Raw genomic sequence first — 26440 nt, 5'->3', positions numbered from 1 at the left:
TTTGCTAAGTGATCCTGGGCACTACACTCCCCCCACCAGCCTAGGGAGGCCAGGGCCGAGCTCATGCCTCCTTCAATGCATGAGAGCCAACTGACCTTCTTGTCACCTGACAGGGGGGAGTTTCCCTGGTTGGACGTAGCGAGTGGAAGGAACACGTTATTCCAACCAGTTCCCTTCCCCTCCATCAGGCGCCCCGGCTGACCAGGGGGAGGCAGTATAGTGACCAGGATTACTACATGTTTTTGTGAGGGTATTAACTACCCTAGGAGACACAGGGAGAACATGCAAACTCCACACAGAGTAGGCCCTTTCGCCAACCCCACCTAGGGTATGGGCGCTGATGACGCGGAGGAGAAGACACGCCCCCAGCGCCCACAGTGTCCCCGGCGGGACATTCTGCATAATGAGTAGGCCTGGTACTTTTACTTTTGGAACTTTAAGTACATTTTGATGCCAATACTTTTGTACTTTCACTCAAGTAGGCTACATTTTGAATTTTGGATGTTTATTTGTAACAGAGTATTTATATATTGCAGTATTGATATGTGACAGGGTCAAAGCAGGGGGGTGAAACCAAATTGTAACATTTTTTATTGATGATGAAAAACCTGTATTACGCACTTAAAAACATCATTCTCTTAACTATATTTTTGCACTGCATGTTTTATGGTTGACAATGTATTTCCCCCCGGTCCCCGAGCCACTTGACATTGGACTCCCCTATAGGCTGTGTGACATTGGCCTTGTGACAGCGGACGGCCAATGTCCCCAGGTCACGCTGGTGGCAGAGCGAATGAGGGCGGAGTAGGGTGTGGCCCACCTTATTCAAAAGTGAGCGCGAGCCACTTGGACAGCAGAGAGACAGGCATACAGGGCAGTGTGGAAGTGACAGCCAGAAGGGACGGTTGTGCACAGGAGGAGCAGACATACCACGGAGCAGAGGTGGGGAATACAGTGATCGCGGCACGTACCAAGCCACCAGCAGCGGACGGTGAGCAGACGGCGCAGTAGCAGCAGAGACGGGGAGGACAGACAGACGAACCAAGGAACGGAGGAGAGGTCCAGTGGCGATAACGTTGCGCGCTTCACACCCTCAAAGCCAGACGTACAGTCTGGCGGGCGAGTAAGTGTCCTTCTATGCAACGTTACCTTTATAAACCCACGGTCCTAAACCTCATATGTGAAATATACTTGAACAGATGAACTGGTTCTAGTTTCTATGATTGCAGGCAATACGCACGAAGACAAGAAGAGACAGTGATTCCTGGCCTAAACCCCCGCTCCAGTTAAACCCCATATAAGGACATTCCCACCTTTTGCATTGAACCGTGATGAGTATATGACATATAGCAATTGAATTGGCACTTGGCACTTTACTGCTTCAGTAATAGTTGGCACTTTAACGCTAAATTCATTATTTATTTGCTATAGTTTGCACAAGCCCTGTCTGTTTTTAGTGTTTGGTGATTGTCTGTATTCCTGTATTTTAGTTAGTTAGTGGGCGCATTAGGAGGTTGAGGTTTTAGAATTAGTGTTATATTTTGTTTATGCTTTTCAATATTTTATGGCTTATAGACGCCACTGTATTAGCTTAATAAAATAGATTACCTTTTTATACAAACCTGTTTCCGTCCAGCTTTCTCCAAGGGATATGTGTTGAAGTGTTGTTCTCATTTAAAAGTATTGTACTTACCTGGGTAAACTCGAACCTGTGAATAGCCTAAGAAAGAGTGTTACAGAGGACCCTACCTCTTAAATAAAAAGGTGGCGTAGTCTTGCAGTACCTAACAAACAGTATTATTCTCACAGTAATTACGCACCCCGCACTTTACCGTGCAACTGATATTTTATTGTTGTGAGTTTAATGTGTATTGTTATTTATTTATTATTGAGACAAAGTAAAGAGTGTCAGCATTCTAAAAAGAAGTGGCAAGTTACATGTGACAACCTGGCCACCGTCACAGATACTTTTACTGAAGTAAAGAAATGTAGTGCTTTTTCCACCACTGGAAAAGTCACATCAAACTCAGCTGCAACCCATCTATCCCTCATCATCCAACTGTAGCCTATTTGTTTCACGTGCGCTCCGCTCATCATGATTGCGTCATCCGTTGACGTTGGGTCTCTTGTTACATATGTCGAAAATAACGTCAGCATCAGCAGAAAGAGAGGTGGAATTCAAACTAAATGCCGCTTGTTTTGTGTAACCATTTACAGTAGACTACCTCACATAAAGCCCCCACATGTTGGTGCAATGTGCTTAGTGTGTCTTGTAGGCCTACTCCCTTGCCAGTTGCTTTGCTACCTGCTGACCATTTGGTGTACCTTTTGCCATGTCATTACTTAGTATCTTGTTGCTATTAGCTCGGTATCTGCTTTGTTTCTGTTCCTGCATGCCCTGTGTTTCTAATATAACTGATGTTCTGCATTTGGCACCTGAATTCCCGCCACTGGATCAATAAAGGTCTATCTTTAATATCACTGTGAAAGAACTGGGCCAGAGAAATGGACATGGCAAGAGAAAATACATGTCTTTTTGTTAGTTTGATGTCAATATTTTTTGGTGATTTATTTGAGCTTCTCAGAATCTCTATTGATCAACCAACAACACAAGGATAATGGTGGTGATGATGAAGCTATTGTTGGTGAGTAGGCCTACTTAGTACCATCATAAATTGAAATGGCTATTGAATACTATAACTAAATATTGGCTAAGTGGTATCTGTACATTTTTAGCCCCATCACAGCTCTGAGGATGGTGATGTCAGGATGTCTGGATTGACATTGAATGTACACCTTCATTCTCCCTGGGTGAGGAACCCTTGTGATTTTGGTGACCACATGGCCTTTCCTCCAGTGTCACCCTTTTTTCCAGTATCTCAAAATCTAATGGACGGTTTGCCATGTAACTTACTGAATGCATTCATGCTCCCAGGAGGATGAACGCTAACCATTTGAGTGGCCCCATGACCTTTCCTCTATCACCAACAGCAGGCCAGGTCAAGTTTTCATACAAGATATCAGTTGTAATTGGCAAACTGTAAGGTGCAGCCCACTGACCCCATGATAGCATTTTGACCAATGCCCCACCCCCAACCCTTAAGCCACTTGTTGTCATGTTTTCACCCCTGTGCATCCATCTGTCTTTCCGTCTGACTGTGGACAATTGATCGCGGACACCGCTAGGCCGATCGGAATGAACCATTGCATGCAGTCCCAGTAGGCCAGCTGGGAATAACATGTTCCAGGACAGGCATGTTCTGTGTTGATATTCCTTAAGTTCACTGCTAGGGGACACATACTTAAGTAAAGTCATTTCCGAGGTGCCACAAAGTGCTTGTTCACAATTTGAAGGAAACCAACTACTATAGTACTTATATGCATGCACAGTTGCACATAAAGCAGTTAGTTTCAGTTCCGGCGTGTTGACAATATTGTCAAATGTTGTCATCTAATAATGTAACTTTAGCCAGCCTTAACAGTAACATGAAGGCCTGACAAAGATGTGTTTTGATTTCCGTTCATTAATTAAAATACCCATTCAAGGTGAGGCAAGTTTATATGTATAGTACATTTCAACAACAAGGCATTTCAAAGTGCATTACAAACACATTATAAAAAATACTTTTGAATACACTGAAAAAAGTTGCAATCAAACAGAGAATTAAGAGAATACAGTACCTACCCATATATGAATTCATATATTCATTGTTGACAGGCTGTACATATACAGACATGTGACATAGCATGGATGGCATGAGCTTTAGTCACAAAGACTATTCAAGTGGCTAGTGTTTCGATAGGAACAGTGTGGGAAAATTACTGATGTAAATAGGGTTGGAAATTGTGGTCAAAAATACACATTCGATTACCGCGCATTAGTGTGATATGTGAGGGGAAAAAGAATGTTCAAGAATCAAGAGGGTTTGGAGTATTTCTCACTGCTCATACTATTACCATGCAGCAAAATGCTAGTTTGGCAAGGGTCTGCAAGAGTGTGATAACAGTAACACAACACAACACAACACAACACAACACAACACAACACAACACAACATGAACAATAATCCTGGATATGATGTTGATAGATGTATAAATATGTATTTAGCAATCTGATAAAGATATATTTCATTTGTATGTGCTTGTTCGTATTTGCTAGTCAGTTTGGTTGAACTTCCAAGGTCCCTCAGGCAGTGCCTGCAACTGTGTTTATGTCTGATGGGCTCAATCTGGTATGTCAACAATATTAGAAAGCAGGTTAATATCAGATTGTTTACAGTTTTGATGTCATGATGAACTTGGGTGCCAGGGAAACGAAGCAAGATGGCCATAGCTGGCGCTCACGTGATGACGGAAGGCATTAACCCACGTTATGTGTATAAAACTATGTATCTCTGTTTAAAACAGAAGAATATATCTGGAACCATGCTTTTCTGACGCTTTTAAGATCTCTTCTCTGGAATAAACCCAAATACTATTATCATATTAACACGTTTCCTTCCTCCGTTTATTGATGTAATTAATTCTTATATCTGACCGATAGATATGGACTGGTATTTACTAAGAAAAATAATTTCCGGTCAGTATTCTATGGGTTTATTCCATTAAATAGGTACATCTGGACAATTGGTTATGTTAAAACATAATATTCTTTTCCAGACACTGTTTCATATAGCCTAACCTGTCGAAAAGGTTTTTAAAATATGTCTATTTCTATTCATGAAACTATCCACTTGCTTGGAGCTACATGTCAGAGTATTGTGAGTAGATGTTAGAGAATATTCACTTGAAGTGTTTTGAACTGCGGAACTCTCTGTCTCCTATCCGTCCGCCTGTCCGTGTTATTTCTAAATAGCCCAAGTAAATCAGCTCATTATTCCTTAAGCCTGACTTTGTTTTTTATTTTATTCCTTATTGAAAGCATACTATCCTTGTTTATCTTAGTTTATGTTGTTAGTTATCTTCTGAACTGTACTGCCTGTCTGTCTGTCCGTCTGCCTGTCTGTTTGTTTCGACTCGCTCTTTATCGGTGCACTGAAATCCTCATTGTTAATTTATCTATTTTTAACTCCTGAGAGTGTAGCAAACACTAAAGTGTAATGTATCCAATATTTTATCCATTATTAACTCAGTATATTAAATAACCAAGTGAACCCTAGATGTCGAACTAAAGAAAAGTTCTCGGATGATAAGGTGACGCATGCGGACGTACAGTAAGTGGAAGCAAGCGGAAGCCTTTCAATTAATGTACACGTCATCCTCCTATCCAACCTAATCCTAATGCATGCTAATTGTGGTTAGTATAGGGTTAAGCCGCTCTCCTTTTGTCTAGCAAACCCATCTGTGATGGAAGAAGTGCTCATATGTTGTAATTAAGTAAAAGTACCAATACCACCATGTAGAAATACTCTGTTATAAGTACAAGTCCGGTATTCAAAATTTCCTTGAGTAAAAGTACACAAGTATTTGCATTAAAATATGCTTAAGTACTGAAAGTAAAAGTACTCATTTTGCAGAATGTCCCATCTCACCAGTTTCCAAATGTATAAAAATGCTTTGAAAATAGCAGATCTAAAAGCTCACAATGCGTCACTTTTCAAATAGCCTAAGTATGCATGCAAGTTTTCCAATAATTATAGTGGAGTAAAAGTACAATATTGGCCTCTTAACTGTAGTGGAGTAGTTAAATTGGAAATACTCCAGTAAAGTCTCAAAACAAAGTGCTCACGGAGCAGACTGTGAGTGAAACATCCAGTGACGTTACTCTGCGTTGCTATGAAATGTTCCCCCCTCCCCCTTATCGTCCAATAGCCAAAAGTACAGTGGGAATCCAGTCCATTTAATTTTCAATTCAAATCACAAATCTCTGCGGAAATTACCAGTGAACTACAATATTGTACAACACTATTAAAAATATTAATATTACTATAATCAAGACAACGATTAAAGTTAAAAAGAAGCAACTTAAACGATAATTTGGCTAGAATCATTGGAAAGAGTTGTTTTTTTCAGTCTTATATAATACAGTCCTTTTTGCTTGTTTTTGCATTTTCAAATATTGTATGAATTAGAATTTTTATGAGATTTTATGAGATTGTAGGTCGACTATTTGTGTTCAAGTCTATGTATACAGTCCTTTTTGCGTTTTTTCCAATATTTGGTATAGTATACGTTACAAGTACTCAAAGTAGTTTGTATCCTAACCTAACGCCCCTCTTCTTTTCTTTCTCTCCCTGTATATGGGCCTCTGACCTCGACTCTGCTGGTCTGGGTGCAACATGTTACAATTACTCAGAGTAATCAGTATCTTGACCAGATCCTCCTTCTTATCAGCCACCCTGTACAAACCACCAGAGGCCTGCAGAGTCCCTTGTCCTCTAAGGAATACTCGTATCTGTGTTCTCCTTACAATCCTTTGACTACAGTCGTTTGACTATTCTACCTTTCTTCACTATAACATTCCATATATCTCTCTCTCCCTTTCTGTGTGTCTCTATGACTCACAAATTGCAAATCAGCAGGAAGTTAACATTTTTATTTTTTATATACTGGGTTTGGTGATGTTCTATATTGTCTGAATCAACTTTGTCTGTGTTTGTTTATGTGCTAAAATAGTGACTTTGAGAGCTGTTTTACTGTACAATGTAAGTCATTGAGGAGCATATTTTGAATTATCAATTTCTAATCAATGGAGCAATTATTTTTGATTTCTTGTCCATCTTTGGATTTACATCATGGCAAGGTAAATACACAACCCAAACCTCTACCAAAGTGGTCTTTTCAATCATATAGGGATATCCATTTATTCAGGGGTTTTTTTTTACAGCTGGACTCCAGATCTATGTTTCTTTTACAGCCGGACTCCAGATCTACCAATGGCCAGTGCCTGGTCTTCACGCCTTGCGTCCAAAGTGGGGACTTCTTCATCTTCTTTCAGCTAATTCCCTTCAGGGTTGCCACAGCGGATCATCAGTTTCCATCTGGATCTGTTTTCTGCATCTTAAAAGGGAGATTTCTTCTTCTTTTGGCTAATTACCATCAGGGTTGCCACTGCAGAATATCAGTTTCCATCTGGGTCTGTTTTCTGCATCTTCCTCGGTGACTTCTGACACCTTCATGTCATCTCGCAACCCAAACTAGGGACGCGAGTATTACAATGTTTCTATTTGTGTTAGTTTGTGACATTATGACCATTCTTCAACATTTTGTCCTCCCCTTTTCATTAACTTCATTTTTTGCCATGTTCGTGCTGCTTTTGCATATTATGAACATTATGGTAGTGTAACCATTATAATGTATTAAATATATCATAATATATAACATTATATATGATATATATAATATTATATTTTATATAGTATATTTATACTATATATATACATATATATATACATATATATATATATATATATATATATATATATATATACATATATATATATATACATATATATATATATATATATATATATATATATTATAATAATAACATTATATTACTCCTACAGATTTTATCCAACCGTCATGCAAATCGGTACACAGTATCTCTATACTCATGTGATCAATCCGGATCTGTCCAATTTTCCAGATTTCATCCTCATTGGCTAAGTTTGGCTTCCAAAGTTTGCAGGATTGGTCCGTTTTGAACAAAATGCCTCAAATCATGAACGCAGCTTGAGATTTCCCTGAAATTTCCCACGCACATTCCCACTAGGCTGAGGAAGAAATGACACCCTTTTCACATTGGCCTGTTATAGCGCCACCAGCAGGTCTAATTTAGCAAATCATGAATGCAGTGTCCGATTGCCGTGAAAGGCCTAAGAAGAAATGGCACCCTTTTCACATTGGCCTATTATAGCGCCACCAGGAGGCCACAATAACGTACCAGACCTGGCGGAGACCTGTGAGGAGCACTTTTCTAGTTTTATTTTGTTTTCCTTTTTTTCTCCTATTTTGTTAATTATCCATATCCCTGCTGAGAACCTACCTGTCCTTTGTAATCCTTTTGCTCTACTCTACTACGTTATCAGAGTGTCAGCAATAACAGTCTGTCGACAACTACAGTACATAGAGAGGGATATTATACCATGGTTCCAGTGCAAAAAGCCCTCATTCATAACAAAAATGACAGTTCAGTGGTACAACATCCATAAGCACTTGTCTGCAAAGATCAGGGGAAAAGTGATATGTCAGATTAATCATTCTTCACTAGTCAACCTTCCTATTCTCAACAAGTGGGACAGTGCATGTGTGGTGTGTATACAGAGAGAACAGTATAGGCGTGAATGCTTCACCCTGACAGAGTGGACGTCCGGTGGCTCTGTTATGCTGTGTGGGGCATTTTCCTGGCATGGTTTGGGTCCAGTTGTCCCCTCAGAGGGAAGGGTCACTGCATTGCAAATCAATACGAAGTTATTCTGAGTGCGCACCTAATGTCTTCCTGGATGACAATGCCCCTTCCACATGGCACAAGAGTTCACTTCATAGAACATGATGAGCATGAAAATGATGCTATTGCCTTTGCAGTCATGCAGATCTCAACCCATACACCTATGGGAGATTTTTGGCTGACATAGACATAAGATAAAGTTGATCCAGAATGTCAAGTCGTGCATAGTATGCATTATTTTATTGACACCAAAATTGGTTTTTAATTTAATGTTTATAATCACACTGTAGTGAGGTGAACTTCAAGCATAGTCATATCAGTGATAGATGCACAACAAAATGTAAAATAATTCCTCAAATTTGAAGATCAGTAATTCAGGATTACCATCCATCTTCTTTCTACTGCTTATCCGGACTAGGGTTGCAGATGTAACAGACTTCCCTTTCCCGGGCCACATTAGCCACTTCTGATTGGGGATCCTGAGGCATTCCCAGACCAGCGTGGATAATAATCCTCCTCTGGTCTCTTTCCAGCTGGACATGCACGGAAAACCTCCCTAGGGAGGCACCTAGGAGGCATCGATATTAGATGCCCGAAACATCAAGCCTTGAAAATAATATAATTAAAAGCTACATTTATCCAGAAAGTCATGATGCCACCAGTTCAATTAAAATGTATGTTTCAGAAAAAGACGAACTCAAGGAACACATTTGAATTAAAGGTTATATTTAAAGCAGCACTATGTAACTTTCCTCTTCTACCCCGGATTTGAACCCGGTTTCCTGCACAAGTGCTGACATTTTTACCATTGAAGTAATAGAGCCGACCTGCTTGCTCAGGGGATAAATTGAATCTTGTCAGATCCTGTGTGTAGGTGAAACATGACCTTTGACTCTAAATGTCTCAATAGAAGAGCAGGGAGACAAAGAACAACCACCCCAATTACTATAAGTTATATTGTATTAACATACTAATATTAACATACTAACCTACCATACAGATTGGGTAACATTACATTTCTTTCTTTAAAAAAGGTCACATAGTGAGGCTTTAAGGTTCAAAGTTATATTACTGCCATTCTTTTATTTGATTTTGGTCGAGACAGTGAGCAGAAAGACTGGAAAAGCGTGAAAAAGAAGGGGGATGACATGCGGTTAAAGAACCGTGGGTTGGATTTGAACCCGGACCAACTGCGGGAAGGACTATAGCCTTATTGAGCACTCTTACCAGATTTTAGATCATCATACGTTTTATAAAAACTTGGCACTACATACAGTAGCCTCAATTAGAACATACTCTGGATAGATTATAGGTAACTGTATAACATTATACCAGGACCAGGAGTATCTATACTTTGACTCAAGTACTGGGCTTGAGTACTTTGTCCACCACTGAACAGTAGTAGATAACAGTGTTATTGTGCTGCCATGGGGTGAAAGTTGAAAGTAAATAAATTATCAGCGATGGATACAGTGATCATCACAACAGTGCCAGAAGCCCAAGCTACTGTAAATGTCGATCAAATTTGATCATCGCCTGTTGCTACAACACTAAATCACCATACTATAAACATCCCTATATTCCGAGGATGACTTGAGTTGATTTATGCCCCTTCTCCCCTATCCATTCCCCTTCACTGTAAATTCTGGAGTGTTAAATTAGCTCTGAATATAACACTCCAGATTTAACTATGTGTCTTAATAATGATTGATATATAAAATCAGCTCTTGGATCTTTTGAGCATGAATAACCACCAACGGTAAAGTCAAGGAATAAATAAGGGGGTATATGTGCCTGTCCAGAGGGATATAAAGTATATAGGCTACCAGCTACTTCATCATGGAAATAGTTCAAACTACGACAAAACTAACCTGAGAGAAATGTAGTTTAGGAAAGTATAAGCTACAGAGGAAAAATAGTTCAAACTACTTGTTTAAGCATTAAATTCAGAATGTGCACGTGTGTTTTATATGAAATAAAATATACCGTAATAGCCTACAAAAAAGTCACATGCCTGCAAAAATATGCCTCTCAAATGAGTTTATTGCAATACTTGACACCCAATATATTCTATGTTATATTTTTGTTGTAAACAAATCTGGGCTCTTCCGAGTTGTGCTTTTCAGACAAATAAACAGTAAGGACTGGGACACATGTAAAAAACATAACCTTTGTCTGTAGAGCTAGCCAAAGTAATTGGCCACATGGGGCCGGTACATCATCATCAGGAGGTTTGTCCATGGTGACGTCACATGTGGCTGTGTTTATGGCTCACACTATGTTCTTCGCAGCAAGACCCAGTGACCCACCCTGTGAAGCATTTAAGTGCTAGGATGGATAAGGTTAGTAAGAATATCAGGGCAAGCCAATCAGAGGCAGCATAGGCTGGTCATGTCATGACATGTCTTCACAGTCTATGTTGCGTTCAAATGCCTTCAAAATGATCAGGACAGAAGAAAAAAGGGCAGTCCTGTCAAAGGGGGTTCTGGTTCAATACAGTAATGTTGAAATGAATATATATTAATTTAATTATATTGTGGGTAGTTGAACAACTTGACTCACTATGCAAAAATGAATGTAGTTGAAATTGCTCAATTTAGTTAAACAAGTTGTTCAACTACATGTAGTTAACAACTCCCCTACGCTTGGGATATGTTGCTGTTTGTGACACCAGCCCTGATATCTTTAACCTAATTATTTTAATTAAAGGCTGAATCAGTGATCCAAACAAAAACAAATGGGCAGACCCTCCACCAAAACTAAGCAGTCACGTGTTTATTCTAGCTGATTGACTCAGCGGCTCATGATTGAAGGAGGACTAAAACTGTAGACAACAGATACATGATTTTTAAACTGTATTTGCTATATTACGGGACTGTAATATAGTTTATTTACAATGGTAAGTAGTAAAACAAACCAATATTTTCATTTACTGTATATGATGGTAGTAGGAAGCGCAAAGAAATCCCAAACTTTTAGTATGTATGTTGTAATTATAATAATAATAACTTGAATATATATATAGCACCTTTAAAAAACCCAAGAAAGCTTTACAATTACAAAAATAAACAAACTATTTGCTAAAAGCCTGAGTAAACAATTGCGGACTTGAAATAGTCCAATGGTGGACGTCTGGCAACTATCCATGGGGAGAGAGTTTCAGAGGGCAGGGCCTGCCAGGCTGAAAGCTTTATTTCCGAGGGTCCGCTTATTGGCGTGAGGGATGGTGTTTATTGATACTTTCTGCATATAGCCTAACATTTATTTAAGCTTATTCCCTAGTGGGTATAACACATCAAGAAAACCCTATAGCCAACAAAATAACTATGGCCTTCAAAAAATACTGGATAATACACTGTATCGTTTCTCTCACACTACAGCAACATCAAGTTGTTACCATAGAGTACACTGTCAAACTATTTGTGTTATTTCAACTCTGAAAGCATACACATTTAAACGTAATTGGTTACATTTGTACACTCTCTGAGTGATTAGAGAAGAGAAAATTGTGACATGGCTGATCCAGACCTGTGTGTGTGTGCACACAATTTAATGTCTGTGTTCAGTCTGTTCACACTAAGTGAATGAAATGAACCATGCCAAGGGGTATTACAATAATTGAGCGACATGGCCAAGTGGTGGGTTGCTGATAATGCAATTTTACCATGACCTACTTAGATGGAATTTAATGCCAAGAAGATTCTTGAACACTTTGTGACTTTTTGAATCAATTCTTGCAGGTTTTGCAAACATTATGAATGTGAAAAAGTAGTTTGCAACTTTAAAATGACAAGAATGAATTGGTTAACAGAAAGGTTAACTTTGGTAGACGGATTCTTCCAATAAGCCTGACCTTCTTCACATGTGCTCTGAATATTATTATATATATATATAATAAAATATAATTGTATATATGATATAATATGATATATTATATTATGTACTTAACCTCTAGTCTTAATAGTTTCCTGTGTATTAGCTCAAACCTTTGTTACCATCAATATAAGAGAGCTATTTTAGGAGTAATGTCCTTCTCATGGCCAAGGGTGATGTGATATATTCACTCTATTTTACCCTTGCATTAAAAAAAGAACCCCCACCCCTATTCTGGTGCTGGCACTTACTCTTTATGTGATACACTATGCTGTAAAATTGTGTGTTAATTTAACTCTGAGAGTGGACAAATGTAACCAAATGGACGATTATTGCATTTGAAAACTCTTGAAGTTACAAATGGATAAATGAACATAGTATTTTACTGTGTTTGTTTCTGACACCTGTACTTCATACTTGTAGCCTACTTGGTCATGCAGGATTTGAAGCTCATGTTTCACTTGTATGTCAAGTGGCAGATATGAGTGTTAATTAAATTAAAGTTAGAAGGAAAAGATGTAAATGACTGAGATTATTTAATGGGTTTATAATTGCAATGGCTAATAGGGAAACGAAAGGAGCTTCTCATGATTACACGTTTGTATCAAAACTGGCCACAGGGTGGGGCTGAGAGCCCATGATTATAAAAGGAAAGCATAGTGTTGTGCATAATTTTCTTGAATTTCTCAGCATTCAGCAATATGGTACATTGAACTTTACATTTTGGACATTTGCACACACTTGCGCAGAGCAGCTAAGAGTCCACTGTCAAGCTCAAAATACTCAAAACTATGACCTTTTGGTTATGGAACTGTCCTTTTTTACCAATAGGCCTGCCTGAACAATTACATGCAAATTGCATTGTTGCATGTGGAATGAGCTTGATCTGTCACTCTGAAGTTTCAGACATTATGCAAGAAAATGCATGAAGTTATACTCTAAGCTCTACTATAATTGCAAGCATTATTACAATATTGATTTATACTGTAGCCTGACTAGCCTCAAATGTGGAATTTAGAACTTGTGTACAATTTCCAGTCAGTGTTGCTGCATGGTCTGATCTCATGTCATTTGTACAAGCCAGAACGTCAGTTTGTATATTACAGGCACTATGATTTTTACAATTTGTAGTTGACCTCTGAGCTTAATATCACTGAAAACATCAAATAGAATCTGAGAATATGTGAATGCATTGTTCAGTACTAGTTAGTTTAAGAAAATGCACCTTCATTGCCTGAGGTCAACACATTGACATCATGAATCCCCTGGTAAATGTGTGTTATTCATTATTGTTACGTCCCTGTCTAGGGTAAAAAGATGCAACATAAATTGATGGGAGTGAAGCCAGTTTTTATGTATTACTTAAAATATTTACATAAATGTAAAAACAACTTTAACAAAAACATAAATGACACACGGAATAAAGAGAAATAAACATAATCATTCTAAACCTAACCTTGATTTTGAACCACTAACCTAACAAATATAAAATAAGGTACAACAAAACCTTTATTTTTAAAAACAAACAATTACCTCCATATTTACACATGGTACCGGATCTATCCAGTGCGGTAATTACCTTATGTCTGACCTCAGGTAGCCTACTTACTGCACCTGATCGATATCCGGTACCATGTGTAAATATGGAGATAATTGTTTGTTTATTATTGCGCTTATTATCTCGCTCTTCCCCCTTGCCCGCCCTTCTTCTTCTTGCCTTTCTGTTGTGGAAATAACAAAAACTTGCTTGCACAAAAACTAATTTCACCCACTGTTTTACACCTGTAAACCTGTGATGTGACACTAAAGTTGATTCTGAACATAATTATTCTCTATCTTAATCTTAATCTAACAAAACATGACCAACTGCCAACTTGCAAGACGTGCACAAACTCAACTAATAGTATACAAATACAGAGTGCTTGTGTGGGTGGACAGCATTACTGCAATTGCTGCCAGAGACCACAGGTCACACACACACACACACACACACACACACACACACACACACACACACACACACACACACACACACACACACACACACACACACACACACACACACACACACACACACACACACACACACACACACACACACACACACACACACACACACACACACACGTAACAATTATAATAACATGTATTTACTATACATTGGACTGTAGCATCAGAATAAAGTAACTATGCAACAGGGTTAATAATAATGGTTAAACAATTGTAGCAGGGCGATATTAAGCAATGACTACGCCACCCACACATAGGAGTGAGGGATCCTTTAAACACATTAACCATATACTGTATATATATATAGATATATAGGACTGAACAAGGTAAGGTTCCCCAGGAAGGTACAGGTTCAGAATTAACACAACCAGAGGCTGATGTATCAAATGTGTCAAGTTTATTCAACAGTTGGTATAAAAATAGTCAGCTTAAAATACAGAACGTAAGAAAGCGGTTAGTATTAGAGTTCTGCAAAAGGGACTAAACTCAAGAGGCAAAGGGGCAATAAGGGTAAGGGCTTCGGGGCCTACTAAATATACAGAAATTATACAAATCAAATCCAAATAATGCAAAACCAAAAGAAAATAAAGTGAATAAGTAACCAAAAGCAAATCAGCAAATAAGCAAATCAAAACAAACTACAAATACGCAAAACCAAAATCATGCAATGCTAATTAATGGCCCAGTATAGCTCTGTCCTCAGTCAACCCTATTGCACTCAGTCTAAATAGTGTGTGTGTGTGTGTGTGTGTATGTGTGTGTGTGTGTGTGTGTATGTGTATGTGTATGTGTATGTGTATATATATATGTGTGTGTATATATATATATATATATATATATATATATATATATATATATATATATATATATATATATATATATATATATATATATATATATATATATATATATATATATATATATATATGGGGCACGGTGGGAAAAACAGTGATGTTAGTTCAGCTCCTACAAAAATCAAATAATAAAACATTAGACCAACCCTCCAACAATTCATCAATTCATTAGGCTCCTATAGCAAGATGACAAAATACAGAAAAATAACAAACATACCCAAATAGTCAATGTATGCTCATGGCTCCAATTGATAAAGGCCTGCACAGCCACAGAGTACTGCTACTCAAAGGACCTGGAGGCTTCTGGAAGTACAGATATATATTAGTATAATTAACAACAGGCCTAATATTGTCAGCCTATCTAACCTCTTATACATATACTATTGTTACAATGAGTTATAAAAACCTTGTCATTTGTTTCAGATTGTCTTACCGAGAATTAGTCTGTGCCCCTCACGCCTCCAGGTCTCTCACAAACACTCAAACCAGGCTCAAACTTCTGGCTAGACAGGAGGCCACAAACCTGGCCACCCCTCTTTATGCACTTTCCTTAAAGGGCCAGTGCCACACAATAATGGTTAATAATATATTTTTTTGCAACAGTGCTATCAGTTTTAAAGCTAAGAACACAGTATAGAATATAGTGTTTGCTACCCTAGTGAAATTAATTAAAACACACATTATGTGGTATGATATGCACATTACAGGATAAAAGGCTCAACATTCATTGTTCACTTGTCCCTCAGATATATCTGTCAAATGTAAATATTTTTAATTGCTTTTTATTTTGTGTCAGCATGGTTGCAATTCTATGATACAGTCTTATCTCTGAGAGGGTCAGAAGGGTTCATTTATGAGGGTCCTCATATATGAACAGAGGTGGAAGAAGTACTTTTTAAAAAATGCATTAAAAGTAAAATATTCTGTTAAAAAGAGCGTACATGTATTCAAAATGTTACTTGAGTAAAAAGTATTGGAATCAAAATATTATTACAGTACAAAGGTAAATGTACTCAAATGTTTTAAAATTTGTCAAACCTTTATACAGTAGGCCTAAATAGAAAATCTACAAGCTCAAAATGCTCAAAAAGTACAATATTTGCCTCTGAGATCAGATGTAGTAGATACTTGAGTATATCAGAACTTTATTGTGACATCACAGGTTGTCAGGAGTCTGTTTCATCAATCTTTTTTTGTCTGTGAATGTTGATGTATTTTGACGGATGTCCGCTCAAAGTCTCATGTAAGTCTGCTTGGAGGCAGACTTACAAACAAAAGCTTGCTTGCATATGTCATTAGAATGCCTTATTCTTCATGCAAAATCAATTACAATAGTGCCAAACCTAAAAAGAAAACAATTATGTGCCCACCATTCCTCAACACATGTAAAAAAAGATGTCAAACGATCTATTACTTGGATGCATATCGGATATTGGCGGATTCCAGCATCATCTTTTTACCTCGGCAAATGTGAGTGAGCAGTAGAAAGGGCTTATATAATCGTGTAACGATACGTTTTAACAAGGATTGGATACGTATCATGATACTTGGTTGTCGATACGATACATGAACGATACAGGTTACTTTAGAACGATACGCTACGTTTCGATTCAGTGATTTAGTCGATACGATACATGAACGATACAGGACAGGTTAATTTAGAACGATACGATTAGATTCAATGATTTAAAATCGATATAGTAACTATTTATTTACCCCAAAATTTGGTGTGACAAATAAATACCTGGATACTGGATATAAACCCCTCTTTCTCTTTGTTCTTCTTAAAAGTACTTAGTATTGCATAAAATTGATTATTTGCATTGCAAAACGATTCGATAGGATTATTTGCATTGCAAAGCGATTCGATACGATACAAAGTCAAACTATACGATATTTTGCTGTTTGCATATCGATATAGTAGATTGTTGAAAATTAAAACCGATTTTTCGATGCAGTCACCCCCTTTCGTGAAGTCAGTTTGTGCTTAGAGAGAATACACACCCCTTTACATGCTTAATTTCCACACTATTTACGAACAGCTTAGTGAATGTACTTAGTGACTTTCCAGTGCTGTGTAAACCACATGCTTGGGATTAAAGTGATTCTGATGTTCAAATGAAGGAACAGCTCATGTTGGCAATGGAAAAACACTTGTGTTGTCATATCTCAGTTATGCGAAGCTATTAAAATATTGACAGGTATTATAAACGTCTGGTCTGCCATTTGATTAAAAAACATTGTTGTTGTTGTCAATGAAGCATCATCCTTTTCAACTACAGCTGAGTTATCGTACTGTATTTTTGTTACCTGGTATAAGGAATAGATAAAGCAATAATTAACCACTTAAACCCTATACTTAATTGACCTGGATCCCCCAGGGCACTATACTTGGTATTTTTACCCCTCTACACCAGATCTCTTTGTTGAAAATAGCCAATCTATATAAGCTCACAACATGGCATCTGGCTCTGTAGCAACCCAACACATTCTGTTCCAAATGCAGAAGAATGAACTAGAAAAAGTGCTCCTTGGAGAACAGGTCTCTGCCAGATCCTGACCAATCAGGATGGAATATGAAAAATCGGACGGATCCGTCTTGATCACTTGATTATAGAGATAATGTGCACCGATTTGCGTGATGTTTGGAATACATTTGTAGAAGTAATATACTTTTTTTTTTTTTGCAAAAATTGACCTCCTGGTGGTCCTATATTAAGGCAATGTTAAAAGGGTGGCATTTGTTCCTCAGTGTAGTACGAATGTGCGTGCAAAGTTTCACCGCAATCGGACACTGCGTTCATGATTTGCAGCATTTTGTTCAAAACGGGCCACTCCCGCAAACTTTAGATCTTAGATCTTAGTCAATCAGGATGGAATATGAAAAATCTAACAGATCAGTCCTGATCACATGACTATAGAGGTCATGTGTACCGATTTGTGTGAAATTTGGTACCTAACATTCATCGAGCTCTGGACTTAGTAATTTGTTTTCCGTTTCGGTAGTGTCACTACCGAAACGGAAAAAAAAATGTTCCCCCAAAAACCTGTTAGGAGTACGTTTCAGGCAATTTAAAGTTGATTGGTAGTGACTTTTTTTTTGGTCCCTAACATTCATCGAGCTCTGGACTTAGTATTTTTTTTTCCGTTTCGGTAGTGACACTACCGAGTAATATAGAAAAAAGTCGGCTTCCTGGTGGTGCTATATAAGGCAGATGTGATAAATGCAGGGCAAACGTTTTTCTTTGGCCTCTAGGGAGTGTGCATACAAAGTTTTACACAGATCGGTGCAGTTATAGGTAAAACACGAATCAGCCTGTTATAGAGCCACCATGAGGCTGATTTGAAAATGTTCTTCCTCAGCCTAGTGAGAATGTGCGTGCAAAATGTCACGGAAATCGCACGCTGTGTTCTTGATTTGAGGCATTTTGTTCAGAACGGAGCACTCCTGCAAACTTTGGAAGCCAATCTTAGCCAATCAGGATGGAATATGAAAAATCTGAAAGACCTGTTTTGTTTTATGACTATAGAGATACTGTGCGCTGTGCGTGATGTTAAGACAAAATCTGTTGGAGTACTGTCAAAAAATGGGGTTTGCAAAAATCTGCCTCCTGGTGGCGCTATAATAGGCCCATGTGAAAAAATTGGGCCAGAGGTTCTGCTCTGGCATCCAGGGAGTGTGCATGCACAGTTTCGCTGCGATCAAGCCAGCGGTGCCGGAGATTAGCTGTCCACAGACGGACAGACGGACGGACACACAGACACACGGACGGACAGACACACTGATGGACGGACAGGGTGCAAAACATGGTCTCGGCCATGCCTTTCGGCCTGGCGGAGACAATGAGACAGCGGCACAGAGCCTCTGACTAAAAGCCTCTGGCTCCGGTTCAGTGACCGTTCTCATACAAGGCCAATCTAAACATCATCTGATAGATGATGATGGATGGATCTATCTATGCATCTGTCTATTTATTTGCACAACTAGCAATTACTATGATTATATCAGAAAATAATTTGGTGTGCTCAGCTGGGCCAGACACTCTTAAGTCCCACCCCCAGTGTCTACTGAAGGCTGGTTTAACCGGAACATGTTGATATTGTTCACAGATGTGAATACACCCCCAGTGTAAATGAGTTGGTGGTCAAGTGGTAATATAAAAATGACAGCTCTCTTATAAAAGGCACAGCAAAGGTTTCAGCCAACAATTCGCTGCTCTTCTGTATCCTGAGGACCACAGCACACGGTAGGAGAAAGATATCTGCTTTTCTTTTTTTTTAATAGATTTATACTCTTATGGTACAGTGAAACATATATCCAACATGCAAATAATGTCACCAATTCAAAACATACTATTTCAGTTTTAAGTAGATATTAGAAACATGGGAGAATAATTGACAGGGAAACATAATGCTTAATTTATAATCCGTTGTACAAATCAGGCTCAAGGTTGCTGTAGACTGAATACCATTTAAATATTGTTATAGCTGTCCTGTTATGGCTAGAACCCATTCACTTTCTGTTTGCTTAATGTATTTATAGTTACATTGAAATTGAAGATTTGAATTTACATCTGATAATTAAATTATGATAGCAAAAGTCCACAGAACACTGTTCTGCTTACTATTATCAATCTCACTAACACTTCAACAGCTCTGAAAAATGCATTTTGTAGCTCTAGATTAGCCTAAAAGCTTTTATAGGGTTTTCAAATCACTGTACCTTTGTTACTTTTATTTACATACACCATACGTACAGTATGTGCCACTCTGTCCACAATAGTACATTGTATCATTGTCAAAATTACGACACAAGGCCGTGAAACTTTGTATAATATATTAGATCTCTCACTCACTATGTGACATGGTGCAATTTGGTGGTCAAAGGTCAGAAAGGTCAATATTTGATTAACACATTGTCAGTGTACATAACGTCTGAGCTATATCACTGTAGAAGGATAAGACTGATTGTATTTGCAATCAGCCTTTTCACTTCTCTGCATTAAGGGTACCTAGATGATGCAATGTAAATGGATGTCGAAGTTTAGTTTTTCACTGCCCAAAATATGCATACCTCTGAGTTACTCTTGTTAAGTTTCTATTTCTCTGTTCCATGTTAAGATTATGAAGAATCCCTATAGTGAATTATACTGTGTTTTTAAAAAGATTATAATTACAGACGATCTCCACCCAGTGGAAAAGTGCTCTTTTGGGATTCTTCACCATTGTGTAAACCACAGTGGTCTTCCTGAGTCAAGGAGATCTAGTGAACATGTCAAAGAACAATCTTGTAATGAGCAGCATTTACCATAATGTCATGGAGGGAGATGACACCGCTGAGATTTGCACCAAAGTATTTGAGGTGAGTCAAGATTTGAAAGATATAGTTGATCAATAGAAACGAAAATGCGTTAATAACCATGTCATTTGGAAATAAATAGGAATAGGAAGAAACTAGGCAGAAATAATGAAACAAAGTATATTTTTTAAGAAAATGTATTGAACAATTCCACTCTCAATTCTTAACTGATGTACCAGTGGGCTAAGAATGGCAACTCAGAGGCTTTAAGGAAGCACAGAGGCTACCTGGGTGTCAGGGACAGTGCCGATGCCAGCCCTCTCCACCATGCCACAGCAGGGGGCCATGAAGACAGCATACGGAGCATAGTGGAAGTCATTGGACCACAAGGTGTGTGTGTGTGTGTGTGTGTGTGTGTGTGTGTGTGTGTGTGTGTGTGTGTGTGTGTGTGTGTGTGTGTGTGTGTGTGTGTGTGTGTGTGTGTGTGTGTGTGTGTGTGTACACAGCAGATGTACAAAATCACAACATGTTGCAATATGCCAAAAATTGTTATTGTTATTGTTATTTGTCTTTCCACCCACTGTCTCCCCTTCTTTCATTTATTCATGTGTTGTGAATGTGCCGTGTAGATATGAACAGTGCGGATATGGAGGGGAATACTCCGTTACACTGGGCTGTTCAGAAAAGGCAGAGACAGAGCTGTGTATGCCTGATGGACCTAGGGGCCGACCCCAACCTGCTCAACAATCAATGCATGTCCCCTTTGCATCTCGCTGTCAACCTGAAATACAACGACTTAGTAGAGGTTAGCATGTGTGTATCTTCATCCTCCTGACTGATTCCTTGATTTAGAATGTAATAAAACTAGGCAAGACAAGGCAATTGTATTTGTATAGCACATAGTTTCAACAACAAGGCAATTCAATGTGCTTTACACAAAACATAAAGCAAAGGAAACAATAATAAAATTATAAAATAACATGCATAAAACAAATGAAGTAAAATGAATAGATACAGTTACAGTGCAGAAGAGCAAAAAAAAGAAAATTAACTCAATCAAAGACAGCACCAAACAGAAAGGTCTTCAGTTGTGTTTTAAAAGAAATAAGAGTGGCAGCAGACCTGGAGTTTTCTGGGAGTTTGTTCCAGATATGTGGTGCATAAAAACTAAATGCTGCTTCCCCATGTTTATTTGTGGCTGTAGGAACAGAAAGCAGACCTTTCCCAGATGACCTGAGAGGTCTGGATGGTTCATGACATCGTACAAGATCAGAAATGTATTTTGGCCCTAAACCATTTAAAGCTTTATAGACCAACAGTAATATTTTGAAATCAATTATTTGACACACGGAGCCAGTGTAAAGGTTGTTACACACCGGGGCGATTTTTTCGTGCGAATAATGCGTTTTTTTTTAAAAACCTTACAAAGTCAATGGCTCCGTACATGGAGCGAAAAAGCGAAAAAGCGAAGCGAAAAAGCGTCTTTTAATTATTCGGAACGAGTCCGAATTTTGCGTATATTCGCTATTTTCGCCGGTGTGTAAGGACCTTAAGGATTCAAGAACTGGAGCGATATTCTCCACTTTCTTGGTATTAGTAAGGAGTCGAGCAGCAGCATTCTGAATCAACTGCAGTTGTCTGGTGGATTTTTTAGGGAGACCTGTAAAGACACATTTACAGTAGTCAAGTCTACCGAAGATGAATGCATCGAGTTTTTCTAGATCCTGCTGAGACCTAAGTCCTAACCCCTGCTATATTTTTGAGATGATAGTAGACTGACTTTGTAATTGTGTTAATGTGGCTGTTTAAATTTATGTCTGAGTCGATGACGACGCCAAGGTTTTTGACTTGGCTAGAGGTTTTTAACATTACCGATTGGAGTTGGGCGCTGACTTTTAATCTGTCTTTCTTGGCTCTAAAAACTATTACTTCAGTTTTGTCTTTGTTTAATTGAAGAAACATTTGGCACATCCAATTGTTGATGTGTTCAATGCATTTACTCAGTGTTTGTATTGGATAAGTTCTCTGGTGATATGGATATGTAGATTTGTGTATCGTCTGCATATATGGTAGCTTATTTTGTTGTTGTCCATAATCTGAGCTAGTGGGAGCATGTAGATATTGAACAGTAGGGGCCTTAGAATGGATCCTTGTGATTTTTCCATTATTTTACTTAGAAACGGTAGGTTTGATATGGGCCTATATTTGTTTAACAGTGATGTGTTATTATTTTTTGAGAGTGGCTTGATGACTGCTGTTTTCAGGGCCAGTGGGAAGCAACCTGATTGTAGAGATGTGTTCACAATTTGTATAAGATCTGAGGCCATGCAATTTGAAACATCTTTGAAAAGGCCTGTTGGCAGGGGGTGCATTTCTCCTTTCCGACATGTCGCCTTTCCGACGTTGACGAACCCTATACCTAACCCTAACCCTAACCTTAACCGCACGCGGAAGCCACTAGTCGGAGTGGTGAGATGTCGTAATGGAAGGAGCAACCCTTGGCAGGATATCAAGGCAACAGGAAGAGGATTTCAGATGCTGTATGATGTCTTCCAAGCTTTCGTGATTGATCTGATAAAATTATGTCATGGTATTTGAGTTAGTTTGACGTGGACACACAGAGCCTGTACCCGATATGGAGGCGCTAACTGCTTGTTTAATCTTTTTTTAAATTTGGTCTGTGAAAAAGGAGGCAAATTCATTGCAGGCTCTGGTGAACAAATGTTATGGGGCTACAGACATTTGTTAGTCTGTCGACAGTTGCAAACAAAGCACGTGGATAGTCAGAGAAGAATGACGCCTTGCATTTTTCATTTCCAAATTAGAAATGTGAAGTCTCTCTTTATAGATGTCATAACTAAACAAAACAAACTAGGACATGATGTGGATCTTGGGGTAAATAGAAACAGCGTGGCTCCAATATGGATCACACATTATATCATAAAATAATAAAGTCAACTCAAACATTTCAAAAAGTACAAAACATAATTATGTGGGTAGCAGACAGATGCTCAGCCTCTTGCAGAGCAACGCAATAAATATTATCATGTACTCAGCTTTCGCGCGTGCGCGCGTGCGTGTGTGCGTGTGTGTGTGCGTGCATGTGCAGACGTTGCTGTCTTATGGTACCACCGATGTCGATCTCGCAGGGGACTTGGGGAACACACCAGTTATGATGGCCTGCTCTGTGGACAATCACGAAGCTCTGAAAATACTGGTGAGCCTCCAGTACAAACAACCCTATCCCTTAACGCTCCACTGGTGAGCATACAGTACATTAACGCTATCTACAGTACATTAATGCTATCCCTTAAAATCCATTGGGTGATAAATGGTTGTAACGGCAACGATAAAGGGCCCTTACTGATAATCAAGGGTAATTGATAATACAAAACGTCACATGCACCCAACAGACATTGGCAGCCAAACTGAGAAAATGGATGCAGATTGTAAAAGTTAGCACATTGTGATTTTGTTTGGGATTACAGAGAAGTATATCTATGAAATGTCTTCAGTTTGGATGTTGAAGCAAACATGAAAAAAATATTTCATGAACCGCACATTGCTCTTGCTCAGCAGCATCAGTTTTTATTAAATTGACAGACGTTTTGGTTGGTCCCTCAAGAGTGTCTTCACTCTTCACATCTCATGCAGACCAAGTCCATCCGTTGTTGGGCTTCATTTTAGAAAGAGGAATATCAACATGGACACGTATGTGTGTACTACAGCATGTCTCAATGAAACATTCATACAGTACATATTATTCAGGCCTTGTGTGACAATTAAAAATATTGCACAATGCAGCTTTAAATGCAATTGTAACATCAAGAGCATCATTTGGTAGAACGTTTGTGACCTGCAGGTTTCACTAAAACTAAGGCTTGGCATTCATGAACGGCGTTGCCCATCTTGAAATATAATGAAGATTATAAAATTAAAGAATATAAATTGTTGTAATACATTAGTATTTTGAAAACATGTATTATTTTTGGTTGAGCAATCAACCAACATCTGTGGTTGTACTTGGGGTGTAGAATTATCAATTTTGAATACTTGCTATTTCAAGTAGTGGCTCAGTTTTAAAGTGAGTTACTGGCCAAATGGACACACTTAGATAGAAGTTAGAATATCATCCAGCGTAATGCTTGTCACAACCTCACATATATCCAGATATGGGTGTGTTATTATAGGCAAACAGTTTGGAAAAAAAGAAATACAAAATAAGTAGAACATTGATTTAACGTTTCTACATTATGATGCAATAGCTTAAAGATCTGCTATTTATTTTTGCTGTTTTTGAACATTAAGTGGTTAATGCCTTGTGTTGGACTGCAGCTTGTTGACTGCTGTCATTCTGTACCGTTCATCCCACGTTTTGCTCACCTCTCCACTTTATCATAAAATAAAGGAAAATGCAACAAAATTATCTATATCTATATTCTATATTCTATTATTGTATCTATATTATTCTATATGTCTAGAATGACTACTTCTTTTAATCACTGAGCAATTTGTCCCATTCCCATTCACAAACGCTCTTGTGTGATATGTAGTAAGATATTCAAATGAGTCAAAACCAAATTAACAAGGCTATCACAAACATTTGTGTTCCCAGACATGTGTATATACAGTAATGCTGAATTTGATATTGTGGTCCTCTGCTCTACTGTAGTACAAACACAACGCTAAGCTGTGTCAACAAAACAAACTGGGACATTATCCCATCCACACAGCTGCCTTTGCTGGAGCCAGGAGGTCTGTGGAGATAGTTCTACAGAAAGGTAAGTCAACCATAAAACACCGCCTGACTACAATAATCAAACATGATATCCTTTGTTCCTGCTTAGCTATGCAAATAAATTACACATGGAAATGGGCTTTTCAAAATTATTTTCATGTTTTCTTTTTTGTCCCCACCCAAATAGGGACAATGTTCTTGTAGATATTATCTAGATAGCATGTGAGGTCCCATATGGTTCTCTCTGCATTATTTACATTGTTTATTGACAAGAGTTATACGTCGGATAAGAACGTCTGCCAAAATTGCCAAAATTGTCGTTTTATAGATCAACTGAAGCCTAATTTATGCTTTGGAGAAAGCCTGTTGTCCACGTCGCTGAACAAAAATGATATATTATTTTCAGGCGACACTTATTTGCTGAAGCATAAAGGCTTAACTCCTCTCTACTCTAAGCTACTCTCTCAACCATTTCCTTTTGTCCCCTCTTCCTTTCTTATTTTATTCTCTCCTCTTCCTCTCACCTCTCTCACCTTTCTACCCTTGCTCTTTCTTTCTCCTTCACTCCCTTTCCTCTCTCTTTCCCATGTGTTTTGTATAGGAGAGGAGCTGGGTTACTCTATTGAGACTCACGTAAACTGCGTGGATAAGTATTTCTGCACCCCTCTGCACCTAGCAGTCCGTGGTGGGAACCTGGATGTCATCGGACTCCTTATTCAGATGGGATCCTGTATCGACCAGCAACAGGTCACACCACACACACACACACACACACACACACACACACACACACACACACACACACACACACACACACACACACACACACTTAATGTTCACCTTTTTTTCTCAAACACAAATATGTTATATATTTCCAGTGTTCACATTTTATTATTATTTTAGTAAGAAGATTGTTGTATTAATATTGCTGAGTAAAGTATGTACAGTATGTTGTGAAGCTGTAACCGAAGCTTTATTTTAGTAAGAAGATTGTTGTATTCATATTGCTGAGTAAAGTATGCACAGTATGTAGTGAAGCATTAATAGCAACCACTGCTCCTAATAGTTTGGAGGGGTAAATGCAGAGGACAATTTCCATGTATGTGCAAATGTATTTGACAAATATCCCAACAACAACACCTAAAAGGGGACACACTTACTATTATTAATTGGTCACCATGTTTTTAAGCTTGCACTTGTAGAAATAAAAAGAGGACACATTTCAGTCCTCTTGTGTGCTGTGAATTTATTTTGCATTGCTCATTGCTGTTAATGTA

The 26440-nt window shown here is 38.4% G+C and overlaps 1 protein-coding gene across 2 annotated transcripts in view; it reads left to right on the top strand.

The window, feature by feature from the left end:
* Window positions 1–19241: 19241 nt before the first annotated feature.
* Window positions 19242–26440, top strand: part of LOC311045555 (transient receptor potential cation channel subfamily A member 1-like) — a 32227-nt gene continuing 25028 nt past the window's right edge. For both annotated transcript variants that reach the window (XM_084057468.1, XM_084057467.1), the window contains exons 1-7: window positions 19242–19373; window positions 20306–20488; window positions 20665–20815; window positions 21055–21230; window positions 23535–23642; window positions 25098–25206; window positions 25765–25910. In XM_084057468.1, coding sequence (XP_083913594.1) covers window positions 20399–20488; window positions 20665–20815; window positions 21055–21230; window positions 23535–23642; window positions 25098–25206; window positions 25765–25910 — 780 coding nt within the window. In that variant the 5' untranslated portion in view covers window positions 19242–19373; window positions 20306–20398. The remainder of the gene's footprint in view (window positions 19374–20305; window positions 20489–20664; window positions 20816–21054; window positions 21231–23534; window positions 23643–25097; window positions 25207–25764; window positions 25911–26440) is intronic.

Source organism: Gymnoscopelus microlampas, assembly GCF_963454915.1.
Source record: "Gymnoscopelus microlampas genome assembly, chromosome: 5".
Taxonomy (NCBI): domain Eukaryota; kingdom Metazoa; phylum Chordata; class Actinopteri; order Myctophiformes; family Myctophidae; genus Gymnoscopelus; species Gymnoscopelus microlampas.
This window is presented reverse-complemented; position numbering and strand designations above follow the sequence as displayed.